General features: G+C 39.2%; 1 protein-coding gene and 1 pseudogene across 1 annotated transcript; one reads left to right on the forward strand and one right to left on the reverse strand.

Moving 5' to 3' along the window:
- Positions 1-3,477: 3,477 nt before the first annotated feature.
- LOC110303609 (protein-lysine methyltransferase METTL21E) lies at positions 3,478-19,355 on the reverse strand. Its single transcript, XM_021174759.2, has 5 exons — positions 19,261-19,355; positions 18,529-18,651; positions 8,988-9,154; positions 8,163-8,280; positions 3,478-4,791 (listed from the first exon to the last, which is right to left on the reverse strand). Exons 2-5 carry the CDS (start codon positions 18,575-18,577, stop codon positions 4,388-4,390), a joined length of 738 nt encoding a protein of 245 aa, XP_021030418.1. The 5' UTR covers positions 18,578-18,651; positions 19,261-19,355; the 3' UTR covers positions 3,478-4,387.
- LOC110307392 (eukaryotic translation initiation factor 4B-like) lies at positions 9,553-11,537 on the forward strand (annotated as a pseudogene).
- Positions 19,356-24,327: the final 4,972 nt, after the last annotated feature.

Raw genomic sequence — 24,327 nt, forward strand, 5'->3', positions numbered from 1 at the left:
GAGAGGAAACTGGGAAAGGGGATAACATTTGAAATGTTAATACATAAAATATCCAATAAAACAAAAAAGAAAAGAAATTGGATACAGCCTTCAGATACCCTAGGTGAATCTATGTATTTAAGAAAAAATGTAATGGAAAAGACAAAGCCTCTATTCCATTCTGACCTTCCCACTGGAGACCAAGTTCAGGTGGGTACCTAGAATTCCACTGGAACTTGAGAAGGACCATTCCTTATACCTATTGCTTCATTGTTGCATGGCTTTGAGCAATTTCAACAGTTATTAAAGCAAAGCCTTGGATTCTGAACTTGCTATATCAATTCGTTTTTCAGTTCATAGAGCACAGGAACTTCCATTTAAAACTCCATTGTTTGTTTTCTATGTGTCAGGGGAGTTGGGGAAGCCATATACATTGCTATGAGTTTTAATACTCCACTTCCAAGTGACCAATAGCAGTTGTACAGGTGGATGACACTCATGATGATGCCTAAATACATTTCTATAGTGAACGAATTAAGAAATCTCCTTGGTCACTTCCTCCTAGTCCCCACCCCAGCCTTGCCATGTTCCACAGTACCCCTAAAAGCTCTAGCCCAAGGAGTATACCGTCTGTATATATCAAATAGTTCTTTCTATAGACAATGTTCAGGTTGGTAGTCATATCTCTGGTACAAGGGACATTAACACACTTTAAAATTAATAGTCTGGTAAGTGTAAATAAAGAAAATATCCAATAAAAAAAGAACCTCTAGAAAGATTAAAAAAAAAGACTGTGGATAAAAACTTCTAAAAACATGAGTTTGAAAATATATAATTTCTCACCTATGCAAAAAATAAGGATGCAATATCAATTATATGAGTGGCTTCAGGAATCTACAGGAACAAAGGCAGCTATACAATGAGCCAACTTGTCTGAAAGATACTAAGGCAAGAAGATGCAAATGCAGGCAGATTCATGAGTTCCAGGTCAGCCTAGGACACAGAGAATCCAGGTCCATGTGTGGTACAAATGGTAATTTCAGGGCTAGGTCCCACCCAGCTAGTTTATCCTGCATGCTTAACAGAGACAGGTAGATCTCTGAATTCTTTTGCAATGTTAAAAGGAAATGAGTGCTTGCTGTCTCCTAAGAATTAAGGGACTACCCACCCACTCCTACTTCCTGGCCCTGGCATTCCCCTATACTGGGTCATGGAACCTTCACAGGACTAAAGGCCTCTCCTCCCACTAATGACCGACTAGGCCATCCTCTGCTACATATGCAGCTGGAGCCGTGAGTCCCACCATGTGTACTCTTTGGTTGCTGATTTAGTCCCTGGGGGCTCTGGGAGTACTCGTTAGTTCATATTGTTGTTCCTCCTATGGGGCTGCTAACCCCTTCAGCTCCTTGGGTACTTTCTCTAGCTCCTTCATTGGGGCCCTGTGCTCAGACCAATAGTAGGCTATGAGAATCCACTTCTGTATTTGTCAGGCACTGATGGAGCCTCTCAGGAGACAGCTATAACAGGCCTCTGTCAGTAAGCACTTGTTTGCATTCACAAAAGTGTCTGGGTTTTGTGATTGTATGTGGGATGGATCCCCAGGTGGGGCAGTCTCTAGATGGTCATTCCTTCAGTCTCTGTTCCACACTTTGTCTCTGTATCTCCTTCCATGGGTATTTTGTTCCCCATTCTAAGAAGTATGGAAGTATCCACACTTTGGTCTTCCTTCTTCTTGAGTTTCATGTGTTTTTCGAATTGTATCTTGGGTGTTCTGAGCTTGTGGGCTAAAATCTTCTTATCAGTAAGTGCATATCATGTATGTTCTTTTGAGATTGGGTTATCTCACTCAGGATGGTATCCCCCAGATCCATCCATTTGCTAAGAATTTGATAAATTCATTGTTTCTTTAAAATTTCTTGATCAGTGCTAAATCTGAAGCTTGATTGTATTTCATAGAAAACAACTGCCTTAGAATTAAAGAAACTGGGAAGACTGAGGCATGGATTGAGAGAATCCCTGCTTTTGAGTTTACCCAATGAAAACAATGTTTATGTTAGAGGCTAAGGATGAGTTCAATAGACTAAACAGTCAATTGTAAATGGTTGGCTTTTAAAATACTACACAGCTACACACCATCCAAGTAAATGCCAAATGCAGTCAATGAACCCTTAATGATAGAGTTAATATGACCACAGAATCCCACCAATAGTACCATATGTTTGTACGGAAAACTCTTTGATTTTGTATATGACTTAGACATCAGGGATCAGACATGGATGCATTTAACCAGAATTATCCCCAAAACAGGCCATTCAAGGTCTAGCAATGAATGGGTCAGCAGAAACTGCCCTTTATTCTTTTCTTCAATTCTCCATCACAACTGCACAGCCTAATCATTGTACACTCTAACCAATGGCCGTATAATGTAACCAAGGGTTGTACAGCCTAACTAACTACTATGCATCATGTTCTGTCCTAGAGCCTGGATTTGGGAACCCTAGCCCATAGAACAGGACTTCCATGATCTACTTCCTACAGCCTCTCTTCAGACCTCACCGATATCTCTGTCTGCCCCTTTGCCACACTACTTTGATGTTTCTTCAAGTAGATAAGCATGCCTTTGCCTGCAGATTCCATCATGGCTGTTCCTCCTTCCTAAACACAACTCTCTCCCTTCTAGTGCACCTTCTTCTACCCAAGCCTTCTCTGATGTCTCCTACCATGAGTAGAAAGTCTGGAGACAGTGCTAAGAGAAAGAAGTACGTCTTATTTTTTTAATATATATTTGTTATTTTTTCTGAGTATCTATTTCTTTTGGAAGAACTGATCTCAGCTGTTTATGAGTCTTCGAAAGTTACTTTTTCAGTGCATAAAGGCATTATAAGGGCAGACTCTGTGCTCAAACCTGGGCTTGACTGTTCCTAAATTTCACTGTGCAGCTGTGCAACCTACGCTTTTGTTTTTATCTGTGAAGTGAGGATAATTATGTCACTGTCCTGTGCAGGCTGAACAGTACAAAAACGTGAGACCAAATATCCATTCAAGCAGATACCTGTTGAGACATGATCCTAAGAAAATCCATGTACTAAGAGCAGTGTATCTGCATTCCAATTTACAGTATGGGACCCAAGATATGATTGTAGAAGTGTTTGACCATGACGCTGTTCAGCCAAGAGGACAGAGCTAACTTCAGAGGAGCAAGTGTCACCAAGGGCACATGATAGCCTAGCAGAGGACACTGAAGTGTTGCCAACCAACACAATCCAGACAGTAGCATGGTATAAAGGCCTAATTCTTTACTCTTTCCACATTGACTTTACTTGCATTAAACCTAATTCTAATTCAAAGGGCCACATAAAAAAGCCTAAAAGGATTTCAAATATCTAGGTATATCTGTGCTTATCAGAAGAGCCCTAAACCTTAAAACAAGCCATGATTGCTTATTTGAGATTAGCAACTTCAATCTTTTTATGTACTTCCAATCCAAAGTTCTTATAATTGTTTCATTTTCTGTAAAACAAAACCACAATAATGTCAGGAATTCTTTTCGTTTTGTTTTATTTGTATGTTTTTCTTGACAGGTGTTCTTTGTATAGCCCTGGACATTCTGAAACTTATTTTGTAGGCCATGCTGGTCTCAAACTCACAAAGATCCACCTGCCTCTGCCTCTGCCTCCCAAGTTCTGGAATTAAAAGCATGCTCCACCAGAATCAAGTTTAATCTGAGGTATTTTTGTGCTCTGTCCATCCACATTTTTTTAATCTATTAGAGGAAAATATCCTTGCTTGAAACCTTAGGTCCATATGTTTGGTTTTTTCAGTAGTTATGTCAGCGGTCCAAACTGCCAAACAGAGATGGCAGCCCACCTCTAAGCTTCGACTGTTGGGAACCATAGACATCATATAACTGCCTTTTCAGATTTATTTTCTCTAGAGCCACTTTATTGATTTCTTTTAAGTATAGAAATCATTTAAACCTACATTTAAGAGGATTAACAACTTGGATGGGTGTGGTAGCACACACCTGTAGTACTAACACTTAAGGAGGCTGAGGTAAGATTTCAAGTTCAAGGCCAATCTAAGCTATAATTTTCAAAAAGAAATAAAATTAATGACATTCAGTTAGAGATATATTATTGAAAATTGCCATCTTTCAATGAGAATAGTGTGGTGTTGCTGAATGTAATTTGAGGGCTGAACAGACAGATTTGAGAACAAATTATCTTTACCCTACACCTATTGTGTGTATGTAAAAACCCTTGCCTACGATAAGGTAATTTTAGAGTTACTTTTTACTCTCACAGTAGGGTGTGTGTGTGTATGTGTGCTCGCGTGTGTGTTCTTTAAGGTAATGATTTACTAAAAACTACCTTGGCACACTTATGTCCTCATTCACAGTCACAATGCACTAGGCACTCCTCCGATTTTTCTTCATAGCTTTGTACAACTTAATATTCAGGCTAGGGAAACTAGAAATCTCTTCCAGGTCAAACAGTTCCTTAAATTTATCTACAAATTTATTTTCTTTCTCCAGCCTGAATCTCATAGCCCAGAGTATAATGGTAGTGTCTTTGCAGAGATGGTCAAAGGTCATGAGAAGCTCCTCCAGGAACGGATGGGCATAGACAACATCTGCTGCCAGGATGTAGTCAAAGTTATTGGAAGACCTGGGGAAATTCCTGTCTAATGCTACTCCCCAAGATAGTTCTTTGACCCGAGGCAGATGCTTGCATTTCATTTTGGTGTTTCTGGAAATATTATATTGCAGGTTTCCAAGTAATTCAGGTAAGTCTGTAGCAATCACACGAGCACCTGTGAAAAAGAGGTTCGGATGAAAGGTGATCCTCCCGGAATATCAGTCAGGTCTCAAACCAACATGCACTCTGAGATTCTTTACAACAGGTAGATCCAAAGAAAAGACTGGGAGCACATACAGAAGGACAATGCTTTTCAGAATGGGCTCCAAAAACACTTCTGCAACCCTCTTTTTAAAAGAACAAAGCAGAATCTTGTGGTACTTCTCTATCTTGCTGGACCCCTGGGTTTTTGTCTAGCTCATCATCTTTCTCCATTTAGCTATTACAGAACAAGGGGGAAATGACCACAAGAAAAAGATTATCTCATGGCAATAATCTAAGGTCATTGCTGAAGGCCAACAGTTATTTTTGAAATGAGTCCTGAGATTTTGCAAGCTTTGAAACTTGATGAATTACATAGGGTAGCAACAAACTACCAGTACCATGCTGGCTAGTTTTTGTTTTTGTTTTTGTTTTTGTTCTTGTTTTTGTTTTTGTTTTGTTTTTTTCAACTTGACAGATGTTTCCACAAAACTGTCTTGTGAGTAGATTTGTGGGGACATTTTCTTGATTTAGGATCGATGTAAGAAGGCCTAGCCCACTGCAAATGGAGACACCCCTGACGAAGTGGTCCTTAGTTGTATAAGAAAGTAGGCTAAGCAAGCTCTGACTATCAAGCTAGTAAGTCACCCTCCTCCCTGGCCTGTTTATGAATTCTTGTCTCAGTTTCCTGCTTTGGGTTCTAATCCTTGACTTCTCAGTGATGAAATGTGACCTTAGACCTGTAAATGAAATGACCCTTTTCCTCCCCAAGTTGTTTTTTGGTCATGGTGTTTATTACAGCAACAGAAACATAACTAGGATAAGTACCACAAAGATGCTCCTGGAATCCATCAGTGCAATTTAGAGGAGCAAATCTAGGTGGAGAAATGAGTCAGGACTTACAAGCAGATCACCCATTAATAAACACCAATGGAATATGATACTGGATGTAAAGAATGGCTGCTACTATAGAAATCAGTGTAAAGCCATTGAAGGAATAAGTAATTCAACAAAGTGAAATAATATTCCAATACTCTTTGTCTCTAGAGGTGATATTCCATTAGTCATCCTTCCACTAATAGTTGCCTGAAGCACATGATTTATCTGCAAACATATTAATATTAAGAATGATCTGATTCTTCCAAAAGTTGATTTATATTTTTATTTTTTCCAATCCTAATAAATGTGATCATCAAGTCAGAAAGAAAAAAATTCTGAGCCTTTTATGTAGGACCAAAGAAGTATATGTAATATTGGACAGGAAGTGTTCATATGAGTAGAGAAAGGAATGAAAACTTTCTCAGTTCATCCCATGAAAAAGTACTGTGACATGGATGTTTATGGCTGGCTTTACCTTGCTTCCATCCTAAGCATAAATCTTTCTACCAGGAGATATGTATGTGTACAGTCTTAAAACCAAAGGTCCTAGGTGCAGGACAGGATGATTACAGGAAGAAGACAGAAGCAGTTTCTGAGGTGGGAGCAAAGAGCAGTGCCCTTTGCAGGAAGAACCTTGGCAGCAAATTCCTAGAAATTTTGTTCTTAAAAAGTGAATTTTGAACAGTAACAGAACCTAAACATAACCTATAAATAGAACTAGAATTGGGCAAAGCCATAGTAACACACAGTACAAACTAGGATAAGGAATGGAAAGCCATAAGTGCATAAGAAATGAGCTCAGAATGAACCATAACCATTTACATGTTACAGTCACATGTTAGCTATCTCTTCACATCAATTGCCAAAATATCCTTGTGAAAATTCAAATGGAAGGGAAATATGCGAGTCATTGACAGAATCCTAGGAAGACTAACCTTCACATTTAAATTTTTTAAATATATTTTTATTAGATATTGTCTTTATTTACATTTCAAATGTTATCCCCTTTCCTAGTTTCCCCTCCAAAAATCGCCTTTCCCCTCCCCCATCCCCCTGCTCCCCAACCCATCCACTCCTATTCACAGTCCTGGCATTCCCCTATACTGGGGCATAGAACCTTCACAGGACCTAAGGCCTCTCCTTCCATTGGTGACGGCCTAGGCCATCCTCTGCTACATATACAGCTAGAGCTGCAGTTCCACCATGTGTTTTCTTTGATTGGTAGTTTAGTTCCAAGGAGCTCTGGGGGTACTTGAGAGTTCATATTGATGTTCCTCCTATGGGGCTTCAGACCTCTTCAGGTCCCTGGGTACTTTCTCTGGCTCCTTCATTGGGGACCTTGTGCTCTGTCTAATGGACAATTGTGAGCATCTACTTCTGTATTTGCCAGGCACTGGCAGAAGCCCTTAGGAGACAGCTATATCCTGTCAGCAGGCTCTTGTTGGTATGTGCCATAGTGTCTGGGTTTGGTTAACCTTCACATTTTAATGTAGATAAATCTAACTTTCAACAAATCTTTTTAAAACACAGCTTGCCCATAATGTGTTGGAAGTACCAGCTACTGTATATAATGTTTTTGTTTTTACAGACACAAACATTACCAATTTTAGGATACTGACCAAATGAAGCTCATCTCTTTTTATATTTGTCTTAAATTAAAAAAATACACTAGAGAGATCAATTCTTTTTAATGAACTGAATGGCTTCCCAAAATACAGACTCTGCTCCTAGAACAGGAGGGATTCAACAGATATTGAGCAGAGTCCCTGACTCTAACCACACTATAGGAAACAACATCCAGGCAGAGGAAACTTTTTACTTCAGTATTGAGGATGACGTCAAGGATCCTGTATTTCTTCAGTGGTTAGAAAGTTGTAAATTACTAAATCTTAAATTCCTCTCAAGACTTTAAAGCCATAGGGTTGTACTTCTGAAGACCAAAGTAACTAAGATGGATTGGGGTAGCGAACCTCAGAGAAGGCAGCCAAATGAAAAGAATACATTAGAACAACAGATATCGGACTAAACCATGAAAGCCATGCCAAAAGGTAGTACTGTACATTCAGTTGGAAACAAATCCAAGGACAAACCTCTAAAAACCACAGCAGAGCTATAAGCTTCATGTGATTTCTAGTATTCCTTCCCTATTTTAACAGGCACATGTTCATAAAAGTATAGGACTCCGAGACCCCCAAAGGAATCTAGCAGGATGAATAAGTTTACCCCTTACCTAGGCTTTTAAGTTCATATTCCACAGGAAAATTTAAAATTACTTAAATAGAAAATTCTAGAAAGAAACCAGCAAAGAGATACTAACATTGGTAGAGTTTCTTGATGAACTCTGTTTTAAACAATTAAAGAGTTACACATAAACCCAGATCATAATACACTGGAAAGCAAAAGTAACTAATTTTTGATCATTGGTTTTCTTGACCAATTCCATTCAATAAAAACATACCTACTTACCAAGTAAGCTTGCCACAATGGAGACAAGCCCTGTTCCAGCTCCAATTTCAATCACATTTTTATCAACCATGTTATATTGCTTGGCATGTGTTTCCAGAAAATAGCATAGAACAAGGGCCTAGGAAATTGAGAGGAAAGGTTGTTTGAAGTAATCATAGTAAAATTAAACCTTATTACGTAAATACACCACAAATATTATGATCTGCATGTGTGCACATATGGGTGTAAGTAAATTTATGGATTTTCTTATCATATCATCAGAAGTACATCTTCTAATGGGCTCAAAATTTCGACTGGCTAGAAAATGTTCTTGTTAAGAAAGACAGAAATGAGTGAAAATACAGAGTGTGGTTGTTTAAAACTGACCATCTTTAAACTTTAACAAATCTAGAGAACTGTAAGTAATGTGTGAGGTTGGGGTGGGGCGTAGTGGTCTTGTGCCACCTTTCATGAGATACCTGGTAAAAGAGCAGCACCCTTTACGAATGTCCTGTTTATCAGTTGCGTGTAGATATGCAACTCTTTATGCTTGCTTAATTAAAACAGAGCCAATAAAATGGGAAATAAAAACATTTACTCCTCTCTTTTCTCATAGTCATAAAAACTGAAGACATCTACATTTTCATTTAGCCTACAAAGGTTGATAAAGTAAAAAACAAAACAAAACAAATTTAATTGTTGGAAGCAAACTTCCAACACTAAATTTTAGTGTTGTCTAAGATCACATAATAGAACCTTGCAACCTGTTTCCTTCTTCCAAGTAGAATACAACAATGAATGAAACTGGGAAATAATTGGGTACAGCAAATTTGTAAGAAATTATACCGATGGCCAGACAAATGCACCATAACAATCTTTGCCTTCAGTAATCTGAATCTCATGTCCAGCAAAGTGAAAGCCTTCCCAAGGAATAGTCGTTATCAGAGTTGGGATAAAACTTCTTGCCATGATCTCTGCGACCACCTGCTTGTCATCATCATCGTCTCTGGGCTCTGAAAGAAGGAAAGAAAAGAAAGGAAAAGAAAGGGAAGGGAAGGGAAGGGAAGGGGAGGGGAGGGGAGGGGAGGGGAGGGGAGGGGAGGGGAGGGGAGGGGAGGGGAGGAAAGGAAAAGCAGTGGTTTCATGATAAATGAAATGAGCCAGGCCCACAGGTAAATATTACATACTTTTCCTCAGGTGAGGAATCGAGACTTAAGGTTTAACCAAGATTTTCCTAAATTTTTTAGATACTAAACTGGAAGGAGGATTGTACAGAAGGAGGAAGGGCTAATGGGAGTGGAAAAGAAAAATGAATGGGAGGAAAGGCAAATACTGCATGTTGTTTATTCTACGTTGAGCCTAGATTTTAGAATGTACATGTGGGGCTGCTTGGGGCTATGAAAGGAAAGAAATGCAAATAAGAGAGGCAGGGGAAGGTGATGTAGGTGGGTATGAAAATATGATAAAGAAACTCATTTATTTGCATGCTTACAAAAATAATAAAAAGTACTTTTAAGTCCTAAAAAAGAAAACCTGCCTTTGCCTTCCCTCTCCCTCTCCCAGCATGGAGGCCACAGCAAGAAGAATAAGAAGGGGAAGAGCATCTCCTTAACGGACTTTCCGACTGAGGATGGGGGAGCTGGTGGAGGAAGCACCTATGCCACCAAACCGGCCAGCTGGACTGATAAAATAGACGATCTGGAAGCAGATGTGCCAACAACTTGGCATAATGATGATGATGTGTACAGGGCGCCTCCAGTTAACCATTCCATCCTTCCCACTGCTCAGGAGCCCAATATCAACTGGAGCTGTCTTCTCAAGTCGCCTCCCTACACTGCTTTCCTAGGGAATCTGCCCTATGATGCGAGAGAAGACTCCATTAAGGATTTCTCTAGAGGATTAAATATCAGCACTTTACCCTTTCCACGTGATCCCAGCAATCCAGACAGGTTGAAAGGTTTCGGCTATGAGAATTTGCAGACCTTGATTCTCTGCTCAGTGCTCTGAGTCTCAATGAAGAGTCTCTAGGTAACAGGAGAATTTGAGTGGATGCTGCTGATCAAGCATGGGATAAAGATGGGGATGACCGTTCTTTTGGTCGAGGTAGAAATTGGGATTCTGACAAAATAGACACAGACTGGAGGGCCCATCCCACCACGGACAGCTTTGATGACTACCCACCTAGAAAAGGCGATGATAGCTTTGGAGACAAGTATTGATCGAGATCATTACGATTCAGACTGGTATCAGGACGTGTATAGGGACGGATATTGGGGCTGGGATCGCTATGATAACCGAGGTTATGACTCCAGGATAGGCGGTGGCAGAAGAGCGTTTGGAAGTGGGTACTGGAGGGATGATGACTTCAGAGGAGGTGGGGACCACTATGAAGACGGATATGACAGACAGGATGATCGCTCATAGAGCTCAAGGGATGATTACTCTCAGGACAATTATAGGCGTGATGATAGAGGTTCCCCCCACCAAAAAGACCCAAATGAAATCTAAAGCCTTGGAACACTCCTAAAGAAGATTACTCTGCTAGCACCACCCAGTCCAGCCGAGCGGCTTCTGTCTTTGGAGGGGCAAAGCTTGTTGACACAGCTGCTAGAGGAAGAGAAGGCGAGGAGCGGGTACAGAAGGAGCAGAAGCTTCAGCATCAGCGGGATGAGCCAAAACTAGACCGTCGGGCCTAGGAGTGACACAAAAGTTGGCGAAGTGAAGAAACTCAGGAAAGAGAACGGTCAAGGACAGGAAGTGAGTTATTGCAGACTGGGACCTCGGCCACACCTGGCAGAGAGAGAGAGAGAGAGAGAGAGAGAGAGAGAGAGAGAGAGAGAGAGAGAGAGAGAGAGAGAGAGAGAGAGAGAGAGAGAGAGAGAGAGAGAGAGAGATCTAGAAAATGAAACCCCTAAATAAAGAAGAAGACTGTCACTGTTCAGCCTCTCAGCCTCGTAAACCTGACCAGCCTCTAAAGGTAATGCCAGCCCCTCCACCAAAGGAGAATGCGTGGATGCAGTGAAGCTCTAACCCTCCGGCTCAATCTCAGAGTTCAGACACAGAGCAGCTATCCCCTACAAGTGGGAGGGAAAGTAGCTCAGGCTCAGCCGTCTGAAGAAGGATCATCAAGGAAAAATGAAAATAAAGTCGATGGGGTGAGTCCCACAAAAGGCTAAACTGGAAGCTCCAGCCATGGCCCCGGGGATGGAGGGAGCAGAGGTCACTGGAAGGAGTTGGATAGGAAGGACGTCAAAAAAAGATCAAGACTCCAGATCTGTACCCGAGCCAAAGAGATCTGAGGAGATTCCAGCCTCCAAGTTCAGTTCTGCAAGCAAGTATGCTGCTCTGTCTGTTGACGGTGAGAATGAGGATGAGGGAGAGGTCTGCACTGAGTAGACCTCCACACCCTGTGCTTTCTCCTGGTCTCCACCCTGGAACATTCAAGAGCAAATCAAACCTCTATCCAGACAAGACTAAATAAACTCACCATCTCCTGCAGACCTTTCTAAACTTTTTTTGTTTTAAATGAAATGAAATTCTTTTGCATGCTGCTGCAGCCTGTTAAAAGTATCGAAGTAACTGGAGAATCACCGTTGTAGCCAGAGAAGTGGCTACGGTTTCTTGAATGGGGAAGTTGTGTGTGATGATACCAAGAAGTTACCTGTGTGACTAGTGCCTGGGGCTCCATTCAGCAGAAATGCAGTGACAGAGAGGCAGTCACATCAGTTAGACAGTAGAGAAAGATGCAAAGGAGAGAAAGTGAGATTTCTACATTCTAATTCTTATCCTAAGGTGGCACCCGTGAATTCCCAAATATTACCTGAATAAATTTCCCGTCCTTAGAGAGGTAGCTCTAGTCCCCCAAGCTGTTTTAGTCTCCAGGAAGACTGCCAACCCCTCTGCTTTAGTTCTGACTTCAACAGGGCCAGCCTAGGCAGAACTGTTTTATTCTTCTTTACCCCCACAAGGGGGTAGTTGGGAGTGAGTCTACTACACTAACGAGTAGTTCTGCTTGGGAACCACAATGAATGGGAAGCTCAATCGTGGTTGAAAAGCTTTGGGGAGGTTATCGATTATATTTTATACCAGGTAGTAAGAGAAAGGTGTGACCTCCAGTAAACACATGAACAAAATGGTCATTTCGGGATGAGGAAGCACTTAGGGGTAGTGGGAAGCTCTAGTCTTGTGTATCCTAGTTTTGTCCCTTCTAAACTGTCCTTTCTAGAAGTTCAAATATATCCACATTCTTTGAAAACCTGTCATTCTGGTCATCTTATGTTCTCGATGACACTTAGCATCCCAGAGCTGTCTGTGAGTCACACACCTCCCACGGATATTGTGTATTGGCCACAAAAAACTGTGGCCTGAGGAATCACTGTTTTTCTCAAGCAAAACCAGCTCTGTATTATCTTTGATTCCTGCCCCTATCTGCCTGCTCCTGCTGCTTTAATCACAAACTGATGGGCTTGGGCGGCAAATAGGGGTGTGTAAATGGGGTGAGTTGGAGGTCTTCAGCTTGATTGGGGAGGTTTAAGGTTTCTATAATTTCCTTCCCTGGAGCCCCACACCGGTGCCTGAGTTTATAATGTATGTGACCTAGACTGTGGTTTTCTGCTTAAGAGGGTTGGATTCCTTATTCCCCTCAAGAATAAAGGATAATGCAAAGAATTATTGAGCAAGGTCCTGATTTCTCTTGCAACACTGTAGCTTGACCTGTCTGTTTTGATGTGCATCTTTTAGTGGTCAGTTCCAAAGATGGCAAACCTCCCTGTTGTGGGTAGTCAAGTACCTGCAGACAAATGATAACTTGGTCTTAGCACAAGGTCAGGGGTTGACTGATGTTCCTCTCTTGAATACATGTACAATTTGTACAAAAATATCTTCTATGAAAATGATTTGTAATCTGTACTCATTACTTGCGAGATGTTTTGAGATGTAAAATCCCATCCTTTGGCTTGAGGCTTTTTTGTTTTTCTCCAAATAAATCCAGTATTTAAAAAAAAAAAAAAAGAAAGAAAACCAGAAGCGTTTTAGGTCAATGTGTTGAATGACACTAGTCTTGGTGAGGAATACTCATTGTTTATCTTTTTGCCTTCTGTGCATAAAACATATATTGTAAGAAAAATATAGCCTTTCTTATCCAAGGTACTTCTAAATAGTCATTGACATTAGATGAAATTAACGAGCAAACTATTTAAAAGGATTGGCACAGCAAGATGGCTTAGTGGGTAAATAACCTTGTTGTCAAGCTGAGGACCTAAATCCAGTCTCTAGAACCCACACTGTAGAAAAAAAGAATTGATTCTCCCAAGTTGTCCTCTTACATTCACACATAACCTCATCACTCCTACCTTCAATTTAAAAACAATGTGAGAATAAAAATGTTACAGAATTTAATGGAACTTTTCATATGTCAGGGCCTCACTTGTCTCTAGGATGTTCACTGGAGTTGATATCACCATCATCTATTTCTGTAACTCTAAATGAAGCACAAAATAACCAATATACTTAAAAAAAACATATCTTAAGGGCCATCACTGACTTCAACCAGATTAAAAGAAAGATTGGTGATGGAGTATAAGATCTTGACTTCTACAGCAACTACACAGTATGACTCCCAATGTCTTGGTAATATTTAGTAACCTATAATTTATGACCTCTGGTCTTTCAGAAGAAAACAAAGATACTTAATTCTATCCAACAATATACTCCTGTGCTGTTTATAATCATGTGTTTATATGTAGTTATTTTGGTTCTATGCATAGCACCAAAACATCTAGCACTGTGCTTTCCATCTCCTATAAACATTGGCTCTCAGAGATGCACAGAGGGAAAAAGATAAACAATAGGTATTCCTCACCAAGACTAGTGTCATTCAATACATTGACCTGAAATTCTTCTTAAGCAACCATAACCATTTATATTCAGGGATCAAATATTTAACTATAACTTTCATCTCATTACATACACTTGGTTTGCTGCGAATGACATGGTGACAGTATCAACATTTGTTGTAGACATTCTTTAGGAAAAATCAGAGATACTAATTGCTTCCTTGACCTCTAGCTGAATTTCTCCTCTTGGGCCTCCTTGACCACTCCTTATAAATATCATAGTCCTTTGACAAATCATCTAAGGTACCAAGGATTAGTAGATATTAGAGCACAGCAAGTCTAAGGGGAGTCTCCAGGAGTTTCAGTCATTGTTTTAAAAACTGGACTAGTGAAACTGTACTTGTAGAGTCTGATGTATCTAATTTTGCACATTAGTGTTATTTTAAAAGTGAGTTGACCACATTAGTGCTGTTATTTAAGAAGTGAATGACAGCAAATGTGTCTCTGACTTTTCACTTTGTCTTTCTGGAAAAAAAAAAAGAACGCATCATTTCATTTTGATAGTCACAACAACTTTACCTCTACAAGAAAATGAAATCTTAGCAACCTATATGAATATTCTATTATAATGAAAAATTAAACTTTAATAATTTTTATAATTAAAAATTAAAATCATAGAGGATCCTTATTCATATTAGTAAAATATCACAGGTTAGTCAAAGTAGCAAAGTTATATATATAAAAAATACATAATCAAGGAATTGTTTTACAATTATGTTATTATCAGGTTTGTCTACCTTAGAGCTTTTTCATACAAAATATTCTGTACCATTTTAAAGCTATTAATCTTTCCTGACAGGGATTTAAAATCTACCACGTGTTCTTGTTCTCTTGAGAACAAAAGAGATTGTAAATGTGATGTGAAAATTAGCACAATTCTGCCACATTTCATTGATGCTTTTCTTTAGAAGAATTCAAGCAGTGAATCCTCTCTGCTTCTGGACTGCAACCTTCAGAAACAAAGGTTTGTCTATATCTCCTTTTCTACATTTAAAGTCAGTAGAAACAATAAAATAGGAGAAGGTTAGAACACAGAGGCACACAGAAAAGAGAAAAAATACTAGCTCTTTAATAGCTATGACAAGTGAATTTGAACTTCTATATGAGGACTGTCATCAAAACCTGTCAGCAAAATTTAAAGTAAAATCCACCCTTCTAAGTGAAATAGACTGTCATTCAACTGAATCTTCTATTCAAAGAAGAACTCTATGGCTGCACACTTATTGAAAAGTTATTAAAAATGTATTCAGATTAGTAAAATGTCACAGGCTAACATAAAAGATATGGTGCTGAATACTTTGGCAGCATCAAAATCTTGAGGTTTTTTTTTTTTTTTCTTTTTACTAAAATAGAACACTCATAAGATTCCAGAAATATTTCCAGTCTTTTGGTCTGCTATTTTCAATGAAATAGCTTAAACAATACTGTATTCTCTCTCTCTCTCTCTCTCTCTCTCTCTCTCTCTCTCTCTCTCTCTCTCTCTCTCTCTCTCTCCCTCTATCTATCTATCTATCTATCTATCTATCTATCTATCTATCTATCTATCTATCTATCTGTAGATATCTATCTGTCTGTCTATCTGTCTGTCTGTCTGTCTGTCTGTCTGTCTATCTATCTATCTATCTATCTGTAGATATCTATCTATCTATCTATCTATCTATCTATCTATCTATCTATATATCTATCTATCTGTAGATATCTATCTATCTATCTATCTATCTATCTATCTATCTATCTAATATTAATTTGGGAATTTGTTATTCTTTCACTGACACATGATCTCACCAAATAGTTCAAGTTAATTTTGGACTCCAAATTCTTCTACTTCTGCTTCCTGCCTGTTAGGATCAGACCTTTGTCACTGTGTATAGATGTACAGTTACAGACATGTTTTATACATATGAAAACATGATTGTAATTATAGAGAAATCTTATGTTCCACATTTATTTTATTTTTTATGCATATGGTTGTTTTTATTGGATATTTGTCTTTACAGTAGAGAAAAAAAAATCTTGTCTTATTGAGATTATTCAAGATGCAAGTGGAAAACAAAGGAAAAAACATTAGTTGTTGCACTAAGACATTGATACTGGGGTCAAAAATGGAAAGACAATAAAAAACCAATAATATTTGGTAAGTATTATTAAAAAAATAGGCATCTCTGAAGTGTTTTGGGAGTGCCCTGATAGGTTGGTTTAATCAAGAAAAGCATACTAAAGAAAAATGACATTTGCACTCAGAGAATCCTTGTATAAGACTGGCCTGACCAGGCTTGAGGGTAGTGATGCAGTCTGAGGCAATATATTTTCTATGCTAGCTAGAGACATACAATGATAGCATTAGAGTTGCTCATTAATACATATTAAAAATTTAAAAAGCAACCTTAATAAATATATGCTAAATAAACTAATTTCCTCACAATACACTTAGGATGTTAGAAAGAAGTTAAATTTACCAATACAATCCACCTCAGATGTCCCCAAACTCAGGTTTGAATGTCACTATTCAATGCCAGTTACTGTAACCAAGGGGTGATGTACATCACCACTTCAAAAACACCCCCCTCCTAGTTGGCTTCTCGACTGCTGCCTTCATGAAGATTCTTACTGCCTTTTGAGCAGTCAGCTTTGTCTCAAGGAATCCTGTATCAAACAATTTGAGACTTTCTTTGATTAGTACTGCAGTTGATACAGTTGACAGGTTTTTGCACCCTCTAGTCATCTCCCTTTACTCTCACATTCCTTATTTCTGTTCCTTCACTCATACCTTGCAACTATTCATCTAATGTAAATCCCTTGTATGCCTAATTCTATTTTGGCATTACTTCTGGAAAAACCTAGAGACAGGCAGTGTGCACAATGCCAAGTAATCAGCTGAAGTAACATGTTTGGGAATTGTGGTGTACTGGGATCATGAAACATTAGACGGGGATGTGGAGTCTGCTCCACTCCCGAAGATTCCAGGAGCTGCAACACTCTGATGCTTGTACAAGCAGCTTCTGGGACTGTGGCATGTACTTAGAATAGTTAAGGTGAATGAAGCTTTAGAGAACTTAGATTACAGTGTAGCACCAGGTACACACAGGGAGGCATTTTTATTTCTCATCCTAGTCTTAGTTTCAATCAGAATATAAATATGTGGCATCTGAAAATTCTCAAATCTTCCTACAAGTACTGAAATAGGAGGACTGATCTTTGGTCTTACTCCATCTTTTCCTAGCCCAAGATATTAAGTGTAAAAGGATAGGACAGATAAACATCCTTCAGTACTTGAGAACCCAATGTTCCTCTACTTGGTAGAAGCCTTGCCAACAAAATGTCATGTGGCTTGGCTGCAACAACACACACTTAATCCCCTCAGTATTCTACATTGGAACACTTTTACATTTTTAATTGGCTGCATAGATGATTGTGAGGTGTGTTTGCTCCTGTAATAAAATATTTTCATACTTACTCAAAATCATCTTGATATACTTCCACTTCTGCTGTAATTTGTGAAACCAACATGTACACATTTAAAGCCAAGAATTGATACTAATGGCAATGAAAAATTACAAAGTTCTATTCATAAACCACACAGAAATTACATTTGCATTCAAAATATCTGAATGGTTGAGCTCTCTGCTATTACAATTTACACTTGTAGGTCTGCAAAGCATTGACATTTAAACCAGGTAGGCAGCAAGCTCTGGGCTTGCATCCAACTCTCTCTGCCTGCAAGATAGGCTCACTTAGGGTAGAAACCATCTGTGAAACCTGGTGTGACCATAAAAAGAAACAGGTTTATGGTTATTTGAAAACATCTACAGTAAGTATAGATCTTATCTAAGAGGGACAGAAAGAAAATAGAAGATAATTTTGTATGTACTAAACTAATACATAAAAGTTAGCACTTTTATCTCAATGATGATCATTATATGTAGTAACCTATGCAAAGCCATACTTTATATGCAAGACTTTAAAAATGGTGGTCCAGTTGCAAATACTCAAATTTCAATTCTTAATTCTAGAAGCCAAATTATGTCATATATTTTTGCCCCTAATCAACAGTCAAAAAACCAATAAATACTTGTTGGAGGTATTTTGTAACCTAAATTCATCTTTTATCCAAACATCATTAAAATATACAGTTTGTGTATAGAACTATTTTGCTCTCTCACTCAAACTTCTTAAAAAATAATCACAATAATTTATTTGGTGTATTGCATTTGCTTTAAAATGTTCATTTTTGGAGATCAAAGAAAACCTCTAAAATCCTCTTATGTCTTTCATAGATTAATTTATTATTGTCAGCCAAAATTATACCTATTATATCATCAGGATCATTGATGTTTGACATTATTGAGTTAGTAAATGCAAGTGAAAATACAATTAATAAGCCCTGGTTACCTTTAAGGCTAATGAAGACTGCAAAAAGAAAGGGTTTTTATAGTCTCTTAATGGTTTGTCTACCCATGATTGTTCAAATTACAAGAAGAAACAAAATTATTTACCTTTGTAGGTCTCTTTGTGAGTAATGTTGTGAGTTACTGTGAGGTCCATCAAATGTCGAATTAATGAATAGCAATATGTTGATATTTTCTTGATTGTGTGTTGAACAATAAGTAAATGGTACACTAAAATATCAAATGCCAATAGTTAATTCAAAATCTGTAGTAAGCATAACTATATTTACTTAATAATTTAGCTTCTTATATAGCTGAGAAAATCATAGTAAAATATTACCAAATTAGAGTGTCAACTAATTTACCTACCAGGTGGTGGTTTAGGTACCTTCTATCTTTATGTGTCCACAGCACACAGGCAAAGGTTTACAGAAAGCTCAAATACTGTACGCCACTCAGAGTAGGTAATTGGATTTATCTTACATAAACTGTTAGTCTCTGAAAACAACAATTAGATATTTCTGCTTCTCAATTCGACTTCACATGACAACCCCACTACTTCCATAATAATATAAAACTTTCTTCCAAAGATCCCATGTACCTTTCCAAATAACCAAATTTTCTTTGTAGTATGCCTCTGTAAGTTAGAAACTAAGCTATTTCCCTACAGTTTATACACTATAATACCTAAAGTTACATAATACCATCAAAGTCATAGAGCTTCAAGAATAGCAAGACATTTTCCTCCAAGTTTTCCATTTCTCCTATTAAAGGAAGCAGTCTTTATTATATCTGTCTTCCTAGAGATGAGTATTTGGTCAATATTAAGGTTGGACATACCTAAAAGTGTTAGCTGAGTTTATAGAAGGTAAAAGAGTATCATCCACAGCTTGTGATCTGCTGCTGAAGTCTCTGGTAGTGCTTGCAAGGCTGACTCCTGAGCTTGTAGTTCTCTACTGTATACCCTGGCAACAAATCCAAGCAGAAAGGATTAGCGTCTGACAGCTGCAGTTTCTCTGCCTCTGGTTGCACAACAGTGACATTGTGAAGCCTGAAGCAAAGACTGAAGAACAGTAAGAATGTTCCATGACTGCCTGGGAACACAACTAGAGCTTTTAAATATACACCACTCCTGCAGTGAGAACATAGGCTACTTAGACGAAGCAAACTCAGTTTTCTATTCTGATGCCAAAAGTTATTTTAAGACTCTGTGGCTATGATGTCCTATGAAATAGACACCATATGGTTTTCATGTCATCTATCTGGGTGTCAACATGGTTTTTAGAATCTAACAACTACACCAGTATGTGAGTAGCATTATTTTCTACCCAAGAATCAAATAACCACAATTTCTTCTCACTGGGGCTGAACAAACAGAGTAAGATATGGTTCACTGAGCATCTACAAACCAGCACATAGGTATACATCTCAGGGCATACACAAATTCCATTTCTCTGATAATGCTAGCCTTAATGACACAGGAGGAATCAAAGCTAAGCAAGACTGCAGACGCAGGAGTGTGAGTACAACTTCAAGAAATACTTTTATACCATGACATACACAGAGTTAAGCATCACGAAACTAAGTATTCATTAGTCATATCAGTAACTGCTTATGATTTGGAGCTATTACCTACTATATTTCTTACCTTTCTTCATTATAAAACAGGATTATAAAAGTCACAGAAGATGTACTTGGGGAATAAATATTATAGGTAAAACATTCCTGGAATCGCAAAACTGTACAGAATGTATACTGTTATGTACAGCCAGTAAATTTTTGTCAGAAGACAACCTACACTTTTGACTGTTTAAAATACAAATGAATAATGACTTGATAAACAAAAATTATATACCTCTTCTCATGGAGTTATTTGAAAGATCACAAAATCTCCAATGGTAGATTTATACGATGCAGAACTCCCAAGTCAATATTATATTAACCAACATGACAATAATTATTTGTTACACTGAAGAGTAATTGGAGACTTATGCCCCTCTGGTTGTGCCTTACAGAAGGCTTCCATGTCTATTAGGAAAGCAAATGTTAAACACATACACAGATACATACACATACATACATATACATACACTTCTGCTTCATGATATCACAGCACTACCAAAGCAGTCAAAAATTCTAGGAATTACTGATTACTGGTTGCTGCGGTTTGGATGTGTGATGTTCCTGTTTGGTTGATGTCCCTGGGAGGCCTGTTCTTGTCTGAGGGGAGGTAGAGTCGGAGTAGATCTACAGAAGAAGGTAGGAGTGAGAGACTAGAGGGAGGTAAGAGAGGGGAAACTCCAGCAGGGCTGTAATTTATGAAAGAATAATAGAAATTGATAGAAAGGAAGGAAGGAGAGGAGAGGAGAAGAGAAGAGAAGAGAAGAGAAGAGGAAAAAAGAAAAGGAAAGAAAAGAAAAGAAAAGAAAAGAGAAGGAAAGAAAAGAAAAGAAAAGAAAAGAGAAGGAAAGAAAAGAAAAGAAAAGAAAATTAAAGTGGTGGGTCGCTGTTGGAGAGGTTGGTGAGATGGAACTTGAAGTTTACCTCCCAGCTTAACTGCAGCTTTCTCATTAGCCCAGATGTAAATCTTTACCACCAGGCCTACCCCACCATGATAGACTTTATCTCCTCAAAATCTGAAAGCAAATCCTTTCTGGAACTAGAAGGATGGCTCAGCAATTAACAGCTGCTACTGGTCTTTCGGATAACCAGGGTTAGTTCCAGTACCCATAAGCTAGCTCATAACCAATTGTATCTTCAGTTCCAGGCTAAACTAATAGCTCTTACCTGTGCTTTTCAACTGGCACAGGGACAATCCCTAAACACTTATACAGACTCCAAACATGCTTTCCATATCCTCCTGTCTCACACTGCTATCTGGAAGGAGCATAGGTTACTTACAACAGAAGGAGGATGAGTAGCAAATACAAACCAAATTATGGCCATGCTAAAGGCCTCCCATCTCCCCACTGCTATTGGAATTGTCCACTGCAGATCCCACCAGACAGATGACTCTGTTGTCTCCAGGAAAAACTACCAAGCTGACAAGGCAGCTAGAGCTTCAACCCTTAAGGGCCTAGACTAGTGTCATCCACCACAGGATATTCTTACACAGTACAACCCACATCCCATCTCTCACCCTTTGACACTCCTTAAACTCTATCCTATTGTCACCAGCTCTTTCATCCTAACAGCAAGCATTGCTTTTTGTATTGGTTATTTTATTTATTTATATTCCAAATGTTATTTCCATTTCAGGATTCCCCTCTGAAAATCCCCTATCCCATCCCTTCTCTCCCTCGCTTCTATGAGGGTACATTCCCACTCACTCACTCACACCTTCCTAACCACCCTAGCATTCTCCTATGCTGGGACATGGAGCCTTCACAGGACCAAGGGCCTCCTCTCCCATTGATTCCAGATAAGTCCGTCCTCTGTTGCATATGCAGCTGGATCCCATGGGTCCCTTCATTGTACTCTTTGGTTGGTGGTTTAGTCCTTAAGAATTCTGGGGGGAGGGGGTGCGTCTGGTTGGTTAATATTGTTGTTCTTCCTATGGGGTGGCAAACCCCTTCAGCTCTTTCAGTACTTCCACTAACTCCTCCACTGGAGTCCCCATGCTCAGTCCAATGATTGGCTTCAAAAAAACTGCATCAGTATTGGTCAGGCTCTGGAAGAGCCTCTCAGGAGACAGCTATACCAGGTTCCTATCCTTAAGCACTTCTTGGCATCAGCAGTAGAGTCTGGGTTTGATGATGTTTGCATATGGGATGGATCTGCAGGTGGGGCAGTCTCTGGAAGGCCTGTCCTTCAGTCTCAGCTCCACTCTTTGTCCCTGTATTTCCTTTAGACAGGAGCAATTCTGGGTTAAAATGTTTGAGATAGGTCAGTGGCCCCATCCCTCAACTGAGGGCTGTACCTAACCTCTGGATATAGTCTCTACAGATTCTCTCTCCCTTTTGTTGAGTATTTTAGCTAATGTCATCCCCATTGGGTCCTGGGAGCCTCTTGCTTTCCTGGCTTCTAGGAATTTCTGGCGACCCCCAGTTGTCCATCCCTGACTACTACAAACCTCTGTTCAATTTTCTGATCCTCTGTATATCTCCCCTGTCTCCTCCAACACCTGATCTTGTCCCCCTCTTTGACCCCCCCTCTCTCTCCCAAGGCCCCCCCCCCCTGATTATTTTGTTTTCCTTCCAAGTAGGACTGAAACATCCAAGCATTGGTCTCCTTTCTTCTTGAGCTTCATATAGTATGAGGGTTGTATTGTGGATATTCTGAGATTTTTTCCCCTAATATCCACTTGTCAGTGAGTATATATCATTTGTGTTCTTTTGTGACTGGGTTAGCTCACTCAGAATGATATTTTATTTTTTTAAAATATTTTTTTGTTAGATATTTTCTTTATTTACATTCAAATGTTATCCCCTTTCCTAGTTCCCCCTCCGAAAATCCTCTATCCTCCCCCCCCTCCCGCTCACCAACCCACCCATTCCTGCTTCCTGACCCTGGCATTCCCCTATACAGGGGCATAGAACATTCACAGGACCAAGAGTCTCTACTCCCATTGATGACCAACTAGGCTACATATGCTACGTATGCAGCTAAAGTCATGAGTCCCACCATGTGTTTTCTTTGATTGGTGGTTTAGTTCCAGGGAGCTCTGGGGGTACTGGTTAGTTCATATTGTTGTTCCTCCTATGGGGCTGCAAACCCCTTCAGCTCCTTGGGTACTTTCTCCAGCTCCTTCATTAGGGACCTTGTGCTCCATGCAATGGATGACTGTGAGCATCCACTTTTGTATTTGCCAGGCACTAGCAGAGCCTCAGAGGAGACAGCTATATCAGGCTATTGTCAGCAAGCTCTTGTTGGCATCTATAATAGTGTCTGGGATTGGTGGTTGTTTATGGGAAGGATCCCTAGGTGGGGCAGTCTCTGGATGGTCATTCCTTCAGTCTCTGCTGCGAATTTTGTCTCTGTAATTCTGCAACATGGGTATTTTGTTCCCCCTTCTAAGAAGGATCGAAGTATCCACACTTTGGTCTTCCTTCTTCTTGAGTTTAATGGGTGTTGTAAATTGAATCTTGGATATTCTGAGCTTCTGGACTAGTATCTACTTATCAGTGAGTGCATACCATGTGTGTTCTTTTGTGATTGGGTTACCTCACTTAGGATGATATCCTCCAGATGCACCCATTTGTCTAAGAATTTCATAAATTCATTGTTTTTAATAGCTACATAGGGCTATCTCCCTGAACAGGTGGATCAATTTGCATTCTTCTACATGTTGACCACCAGTTAAACTATCACCATTTGGTGAAAATGCTGTCTTTTTTTTTCCCACTGATGGTTTTAGCTTCCTTGTCAAAGATCAAGTGACCATAGGTTTGTGGGTTCATTTCTGGGTCTTCAATTCTATTCCATTGATCTTCCTGCCCGTCACTGTATCAATACCATGCAGTTAATAATAAGCACTATTGCTCTGTAGTACAGCTTGAGGTCGGGGATGCTGATTCCCCCAGAAGTTCTTTTATTGTTGAGAATAGTTTTTGCTTTCCTGTTTTGTTTTTTTTTTTTTTGTTGTTGTTATTGCAAATGAATTAGAGATTTGCTCTCTCTAGCTCTATGTATAATTGAGTTGGAATTTTGATGGGGATTGCATTGAATCTGTAGATTGCTTTTGGTAAGGTGACCATTTTTACTACCCTAATCTTGTCAGTAAGCATGGGAGTTCTTTCCATCTTCTGAGATCTTCTTTGATTTCTTTCTTCAGAGACTTGAAGTTCTTTTTTTTAATAACTCTTTTATTATTAGATATTTTCTTCATTTACATTTCAAATGTTATCCCCAAAGCTCCCTATACCCTCCCCCTGCCCTGCTCCCCAACTCACTCACTCCCGCTTCCTG

The sequence above is a fragment of the Mus caroli genome, unplaced genomic scaffold (assembly GCF_978045245.1).
Source record: "Mus caroli unplaced genomic scaffold, Mus_caroli_1 scaffold_1, whole genome shotgun sequence".
In the NCBI taxonomy this organism is placed as follows: Eukaryota; Metazoa; Chordata; class Mammalia; order Rodentia; family Muridae; genus Mus; species Mus caroli.